Consider the following 8641-nt stretch of genomic DNA (forward strand, 5'->3'; position numbering starts at 1 on the left):
TTTTTTTTTTTTTTTTCTTTTTTTCTCCAGACAGGGTTTCCCTCTTTCACCCAGGCTGGAGTACAGTGGCATGATCATGGCTCACTGTAGCCTTTACTTCCTTTACTTCCTTTGTTGAGAAACAATCCTCTGACCTCAGCCTCCCGGATAGCTGGGACTACAGGTGCACGCCACCATGCCCAGCTAATTTTTTAAAAAAATTCTTGTAGTTATGGGGTCTTGCCATATTGCCCAGGCTTGTCATGAACTCTGAGCTTAAGTAGTCCCTCACGCCTCAGCCTCCCAAACTGCTGGGATCACAGGTGTGAGCCACCATGCCTGGCCCTTTTTTCCCCTATTATGTCCTTCTAATGTAGCAGTGATTCTCAATGAAGAGAAATTCATCACCCTTCATCAGGAGGGGTGGTGAGATGCAGATGTAAATGCCCCTACCTTCCGTTAAATAGGATGTGCCTCACCCCCTAGTTAGGAATCAAATCCATACCAGTCTTTATTTAAATGATGTGGCCAGGCACGGTGGCTCAACGCCTGTAATCCAAGCACTTTGAGAGGCCGAGGTGGGTAGATCACGTGAGTTCAGGAATTGGAGACAAGCCTGGCCAACATGGTGAAACCTTGTCTCCACCAAAAATACAAAAATTAGCCGGGCATGGTAGCGCATGCCTGTAATCCCAGCTACTAGGGAGGCCAAGACAGGAGAATTGCTTGAACCCAGGGGGTGGAGGTTGCAGTGAGCTGAGATCGTGTCAGTGCACTCCAGCCTGGGCAACAGAGCAAGACTCCATCTCAAAAATAAATAAATAAATAAAATTAAAAATAAAGAAATGACCTTACTGCTTAGGGGACTACTTCTTGAGTAGTTTACTGCTTTGAGGGTGGGAGCAGTGGCTCACAGCTATAATCCTAGCCCTTTGGGAGGCCAAGGCGGGCAGATTGTTTGAGGCCAGAAGTTTGAGACCAGCCTGGGCAACATAGTAAGACCCCGTCTCTACAAAAAATAATAACAGCTTTAAGTGCTCAAATCTGAAAAGATTTTCAGTAACAGAGGTAGTTTTGGTGGCGGAACTTGCCCTGGTCTAAATCTTTTGGATATACCAAGTAGGCTGTCAGCCTGTGAAGGGGTTAGGGCTAAAGTTGAATGGTGCACATTTTGGATTTTCTTGCCACTATAATCACTGTTTGAGAGATACTACACCACTACAGTCTTTAGCTGTCTGTTTGCGTTAGTTAATGATGTCTCCACCAATGTTAGATTTCATACTGGGGGAAGGAATGAATACCCCAGCGGGCATGTGATTATTAAATAATGTTATAACCCTAACATTTAGCCAACAAAACACCAGATTCAGTTAAAAATTTAAGCTCTGTGGGTCTTTACTTTTATATAGTATGTGTCTGAGGCAGGAGAATCACTCAAACCCGGGACGCGGAGGTTGCAGTGAGCCAAGATTGTGCCACTGCACTCCAGCCTAGGTAACAGAGCGAGACTCCATCTCAAAAAAAAAAAAAAATTATATAGTATGGGGATTATCAACATTATATAATAAGTTTGATGTCCAGAGATGAGGTTTTTTTAAAAAAATTCATTTTTTGTTTTCATCTTTTCTTTCCAAGACTTCTGAATAATAGAAGTGAGGTTTTTATCCCCAAATTCAAACTCTCAAAGAATCTCTAAGAATCCTGTTTCAGCTGTAAAGTAGTGAAACTCCAGTCAGCATGAGTGTCTTTCATTTAACTCAGAACTGTGCTGACTCAGCATATTACTATGTGAAATAATTAAATAAGTGAAGGCCTGTTTGTATTTGTCATATTTTAAGTAACTTATGATGTGTTCATTCAGTTTTAACTTGAGTCAGCTGCATTAAAGACTTTCCAGGGTTTGTATTTTTCCCTTCTGAACTTGGAGCCGTAAGTGACTTTTTTGGGGTTTTTTTGAGACAGGGTCTCACTCTGTCACCCAGGCTCACTATAGCCTATGCCTCCCAGGCTCAAGCAATTCTGCCATCTCCACCTCCCAAAGTGCTGGAATTACAGGCAGGACCCACTGCGCTCAGCCCATAAATGACTTTTTAATAAGCTTACTTTAGACCTTATGTAATACATGAATATGCTAGTCAGCACTTTAGCCTTTTATGCATTGTATTGTTTCCTCCATCATTTCCTTTCTTCTTGAGTTTAGTTTTTTGTTTTTGTTTTTGTTTTTTAATTGGGACAGAGTCTCACTCTGTCGCCCAGGCTGCAGTGCAGTGGTGCGATCTTGGCTCACTGCAACCTCCACCTCTCGGGCTCAAGTGATTCTCCCACCTAAGTGGCGTGAGCCACTGCACCTGGCCTAGAAATATCTTAGGTAAAAGCTAAGAGCAGGCTGGACGCGGTGGTTCACGCCTGTAATCCCAGCACTTTGGGAGGCTGAGGCGGGCAGATCACGAGGTCAGGAGATCGAGACCATCTTGGGTAACACGGTGAAACCCTGTCTCTACTAAAACTACAAAAAGTTAGCCAGGCGTGGTGGCGGGCGCCTGTAGTCCCAGCTACTCGGGAGGCTGAAGCAGGAGAATGGCATGAACCCGGAAGGCGGAGCTTGCAGTGAGCCGAGATCACGCCACCGCACTCCAGCCTGGGCTACAGAGCGAGACTCTGTCTCCTAAAAAAAAAAAAAAAAAGGTGGGCCGGGTGCGGTGGCTCAAGCCCGTAATCCCAGCACTTTGGGAGGCCGAGACTGGCGGATCACGAGGTCAGGAGATCGAGACTAGCCTGGCTAACACGGTGAAACCCCGTCTCTACTAAAAAAATACAAAAAACTAGCCGGGCGAGGTGGCGGGCGCCTGTAGTCCCAGCTACTTGGGAGGCTGAGGCAGGAGAATGGCGTAGACCCGGGAGGCGGAGCTTGCAGTGAGCTGAGATCCCGGCCACTGCACTCCAGCCTGGGCGACAGAGCCAGACTCCGTCTCAAAAAAAAAAAAAAAAGCTAAGAGCTCTTTCCTACTGATTCATAATCAATTTATTTCTCATCTTTATTGGTCGCTTTCTTTCCTCATTATTTAATATATGACTTATATGGGTTTTTTCTGGGATTTTGCAGTATCTAGGAATATAAATCACTATTATTTTATTGTAGGGGCGCAGATCTCTCTGCTTTGGTAAGAGAAGCTTCTATCTGTGCCCTGAGACAGGAAATGGCAAGACAGAAGAGTGGAAATGAAAAAGGTACGATTCTCTCCAGAATCTCTCAATTCTGATTATGATACTATTGCCCTGGAAAATGACCATTTTCTAGTGTCTATTATCTATGATATTAAAGCTAACGTTTTTCTAATGAGACTGTTAGAAGCTGTTCTAAAATATTAGGTAACCTCTGTTGCTGACAATTATAATAATAGCAAAGTTATTTAGTACTGCTCTAATAAAGAGTACTGTCCCTATAGGCAAATGGATCCATTCACTGTCTTCATCATGAGTTTGGGCTGCTTATCAATTCTGGAAAACCTTATTCTTTTGCTAAGGTGATATCTACTTACCTGTTAAAATGCGGCCTAAATTGGAGATCTTAGAAAATACACAAGATAAGTGAAATTTGGAATAACTTTCCATATATTGAGACTTTCCTTTCAAAATACAAACTCTGTGTATTGTATTATGTGATGCTTTGGGGTCGTCTCAACAGCTTTGCACCATCCTTCACATTTGACAGTGTCTTTAATTTTGCTATTTGAGTGCATATGCGGAAAAAAAATTGTCTGCTGGGTGTGGTGACTCACATCTGTAATCCCAGCACTTTGGGAAGCTGAGGCAGGAGGATTGCTTGAGCCCAGGAGTTTGAGAGCAGCCTGCACGAAAAACCAAGACGCCATCTCTATAAAAAATTTAAAAAATTAAACTGGCATGGTGGTACATGCCTATAGTCCTAACTACTTGGGAGAGTGAGGCCCAGGAGTTTGAGGCTGCAATGAGCTATGATTGCACCACTGCACTCCAGCCTGAGTGACAGAGCAAAACCCTGTCTCTTTTTTTTTTTTTCCGGACATGGAGTCTTGCTCTGTGGCCCAGGCTGGAGCGCAGTGCCACGATCTGGCTCACTGCAACCTCCACCTCCTGGTTCAAGCGATTCTCCTGCCTCAGTCTCCCGAGTAACTGGGATTGCAGGCGTGTGCCACCACACCCAGTTAATTTTTTTTATATTTTTAGTAGAAACGGGGTTTCACCATATTGGTCAGGCTGGTCTCAAACTCATCTCGTGATCCACCCACCTCGGCCTCCCAAAGTGCTGGGATTATAAGCCTGAGCCACCACACCCGACCTAAAGCTCCCTTCTAATCCAGTGCTGAGATATTTTATATATAAAATATTCTATGATATTATGGTTCCATAAGATCTCATTGTGTGTTGCATACTCTTAAATATTAATACTATGGAATCCTACATTCTATTCCCAGTTAAATTTATTTGAATTATCTGAGTAATTCTGGTTCTTCTTCATAAACATCACCTTTAAGTTAAACAATGCAAAGAGGCCTACAAAAAGTACCAACTTATGAGTGGCAGGTCTCTTTGGGTGGTTTTGGATTAAAATCTGATGAGCAGAATATATCTGGCTAGAATACTGTTCTGAAAAAGAATAGAGCCCATCTCAACACTGATCTCTTTAGTGGACCCCTTGAAAGCTTCGAAGTCTTTCTTTTTTTTTTTTTTTTTGAGACGGAGTCTCGCTCTGTCGCCCAAGCTGGAGTGCAGTGGCGGGATCTCAGCTCACTGCAAGCTCCGCCTCCCAGGTTCACGCCATTCTCCTGCCTCAGCCTCCCGAGTAGCTGGGACTACAGGCGCCCACCACCTTGCCCAGCTAGTTTTTTGTATTTTCTTTTTTAGTAGAGACGGGGGTTTCACTGGGTTAGCCAGGCTAGTCTCGATCTCCTGACCTCGTGATCCGCCCATCTCGGCCTCCCAAAGTGCTGGGATTACAGGCTTGAGCCACCGCATCTGGCCAACTTCGAAGTCTTTCAAAGGAAGTTAAGTTCTAAGTCGGTTAGCATACCATACTGAGATGTGTATATTTGTGCATTTGCTCCATAGGTGAACTCAAGATTAGTCATAAGCATTTTGAAGAAGCTTTCAAGAAAGTAAGATCATCTATATCAAAAAAGGTAAGCAATGCTGTTAAATGTATAAAAGAAATGAGAATTTTAGACCAGTAGATATGACCTCATGAATTAAACTCTTTTACAGATTGTTTTGTATACTACTTGTACTTCCTAAAAAAAGAAATTACATGGTTCATTTTGATCTGAGAACAAGCAAAATAATTGCCTTTGTGAGAATGTTCTTGAGAGATTTTAATTTTATATGTTTCTTAGGGACTGGAGCACAGTTTTCCTAACTAGATTCTCTAACAACTATTTATTCAGAGAGAGAATGACCTCTTCTGCCTCCACAATCTCAGAATTTTTAATCATCTAATTCAAGTATCATTTGACCTACTCTACCCTTTTTGACAAATGGCTTTGTATTTCTTGGAGCTAGACTGTACCCAAACTAAGCCACAGGGACTTACCCATACATTTCAGGGAAATAAAAACTTCTTCACCATAGGTGGGAGAAGGGTTAAAAAAAATCACTCTGGAGCTGGGCACAGTGGCCCATGCCTGTTATCTCAGCTACTCAGGAGGCAGAGGTGGGAGAATGGCTGGAGCCTAGGAGTTCAAGATCAGCCTGGGAAACATGGTGAGACCCTGTCTCTACAAAAAAAATTAAAACTTAGCCAGACATGGTGGCATGCCCCTATAGTCCCAGCTACTTAGGAGGTTGAGGCAGAAGGATTACTTGAGCCCAGGAGGTTGAGGCTACATTGAGCCACGATCACACCATTGTACTCCAGCCTCAGTTACAGAACAAAGCCTTGTCTCAAAAACAAACAAATAAACACAGAAGAAAAACACACTTCAAGTATTTCTTTGGGATAAATACACAGGAGTGGAATTGCCACCCAATATTTAAAATGTTAATTTGCCAGGCGTGGTGGCTCACACCTGTAATCCTGGCACTTTGGGAGGCTGAGGTGGGCAGATCACGAAGTCAGGAGTTCGAGACCAACCTGGCCAATATAGTGAAATCCCATCTCTACTAAAAATACAAAAATTAGCTGGGTGTGGTGGTGCACACCTGTAGTCCTAGCTACTTGGGAGGCTGAGGCAGAAGAATCACTTGAACCTGGGAGGCAGAGGTTGCAATGAGCCAAGATCGCACCACTGCATGCCAGCCTAGGCGACAGATCAAGACTCAGTCTCAAAAAAAAAAAAAAAAAATTTAATTTGACCACAGTGAGATTCTACTACACACCTACCACAATGACTAAAATTTAAAAGACTGGCAACACTAAATAGTGGCAAGGATATGAAACAGCTGGAACTTTTTTTGTTGTTTTTGAGACAAGAGTTTTGCTCTTGTTGCCCAGGCTGGAGTGCAATGGCATGATCGCAACTCACCACAACCTCCACCTCCTGGGTTCAAGCTATTCTCCTGCCTCAGCCTCCTGAGTAGCTGGGATTACAGGCATGCGCCACCATGCCCGGCTGATTTTTTGTATTTTTAGTAGAGAAAGGGTTTCTTCATGTTGTTCAGGCCGGTCTCCAACTCCCAACCTCAGGTGATTCACCTGCCTCAGCCTCCCAAAGTACTGGGTTACAGGTGTGAGCCACCAAGCCTGGCCTGGAACTCTTACACATTGTTGCTGAAAATGTAGATAAACCACACTGGAAAACATTCTGGCAATTTCTTTTTTTTTTTTTTTTTGAGATGGTGTCTCGCTCTGTCGCCCAGGCTGGAGTGCAGTGGCGGGATCTCAGCTCACTGCAAGCTCCGCCTCCCAGGTTCACGCCATTCTCCTGCCTCAGCCTCCCGAGTAGCTGGGACTACAGGTGCCCGCCACCTTGCCCGGCTAGTTTTTTGTATTTTTTTTTTAGTAGAGGCGGGGTTTCACCGTGTTAGCCAGGATGGTCTCAATCTCCTGACCTCATGATCCGCCCATCTCGGCCTCCGAAAGTGCAGGGATTACAGGCGTGAACCACCGCACCTGGCCCATTCTGGCAATTTCTTATGAACAGTAATATAGTGTAAGAAGCTTCTACTTTCCCGGCCTGGCACAGTGGCTCATGTTGCAGCACACCAACATTTTACATGTATATATATGTAACAAACCTGCATGTTGTGCACATGTACCCTAGAACTTAAAGTATAAAAAAAAAAAAAGAAAAGAAACCCCATCTCTACTAAAATACAAAAACTTTGCCAGGCATGGTGGTGCACACCTGTAGTCCCAGCTACTCAGGAGACTGAGGCAGTGGAATCCCTTGAACCTGGGAGGCAGAGATTGCAGTGAGCCGAGATTGCGCCACTGCACTCCAGCCTGGACAACAGAGTGAGACTCTGTCTCAGAGAAAAAGAGAAGCTTCTGCTTTTGCCTCCTTTCCGTCTGGATTCAGTGTAGTTTAGAATTGTGCTTTCTTCACTAATTAGATAGACATAAGAATCTTTTGACCTAATATTTTAGGAAAACTTCAGTCAACAATTGTGAGAGTCATGGGAGTCCCCTGTGGAAAGAAGCATGTATAGGACTTAGATTAGGATTTAGATGCAGGAAAGTAAAATGTCACCTCTCTTTAATAGTAAATTAGTCAGCAAGAGCTACTATGACAAAGTACCACAGACTGGGTGGCTTAAAAAATGGAAAATTTATTTTCTCACAGTTCTGGAGAGTATTGGGCAGGGTTGGTTCTTCTGGAGCCTTTGTCCTCACTGACGGCTGTCTCCTCCCAGCGTGTGCACGTGCTCTTCCCTCTGTGCACATGCTCTTCCCTCCTGTGCCCTAATCCCCTCTTTTTGTAAGGACACCAGTCATATTGGATAAGAGTCCACCTGTATGACCTCATTTTAATCCAGTCTCCTCTACCAAGACCCTCTCTCTCCAGTTAGAATCACATTCTGAGGTCCTGCGGTGAGGACTGCAGCATGTGAATTTTGGGGGGCACCATTCAGCCCATAGCAAGCAGTGATGGGCTCTGTATTCTGTGTTCTCCCTCCTTACAGGATCAAATCATGTATGAACGTTTGCAGGAGTCCCTCAGCCGGTGACGTCTCCAGCAGCTGGCTTAGAGGAGCCCATCAAGCTGGCAGAGAATCCCCCACACGCTCTGAAGGACCTGCTTTCAGCTGGACACAGGTGCGGCCTCATGTAAATATTTTATTTTCAAGTGAATGAGGCCAAGCTGAAGCTGAAGATTCTTCCCATCTGGCCAGCCTTGTGTGAAAATGCCTTCTTCCTCTTTAAGAAAAGGAAAATTTTTAAACTGCTGAAATAAAATGACTGTTACATTTTTCAAATAAAACTTTTACTTTGAACTATTTTGACTATACAGAAAAGGTACACAGAACTCCTTCCCCGCCCTCCGCAACCATCTCCTACATAACCCTTCATCAAAGTCAGGAAATTAATACATGGAAACATCGCTGCCATCTCCATTCAGTCCTCCTCCATTCAAGTTTCTCTAGTTGTCCTGATAATGGCCTTTAAAACAGGTCCCTATCCCCAGGTTGGAGACCGGTACCTATCTGTCTCCTGTTAGGAACCAGGACGTACAGTGGGAGGTTAGTG

At 44.1% G+C, this 8641-nt stretch overlaps 1 protein-coding gene across 1 annotated transcript in view; it reads left to right on the top strand.

Moving 5' to 3' along the window:
- Nucleotides 1-8391, top strand: part of NVL (nuclear VCP-like) — a 114408-nt gene extending 106017 nt beyond the window's left edge. Inside the window, exons 21-23 of the mRNA XM_025394330.1 lie at nt 3090-3207; nt 5068-5138; nt 8077-8391. Coding sequence (XP_025250115.1) covers nt 3090-3207; nt 5068-5138; nt 8077-8121 — 234 coding nt within the window. The 3' untranslated portion in view covers nt 8122-8391. The remainder of the gene's footprint in view (nt 1-3089; nt 3208-5067; nt 5139-8076) is intronic.
- Nucleotides 8392-8641: the final 250 nt, after the last annotated feature.

This window comes from Theropithecus gelada, chromosome 1 (genome assembly GCF_003255815.1).
Source record: "Theropithecus gelada isolate Dixy chromosome 1, Tgel_1.0, whole genome shotgun sequence".
Classification (NCBI taxonomy): Eukaryota; Metazoa; Chordata; class Mammalia; order Primates; family Cercopithecidae; genus Theropithecus; species Theropithecus gelada.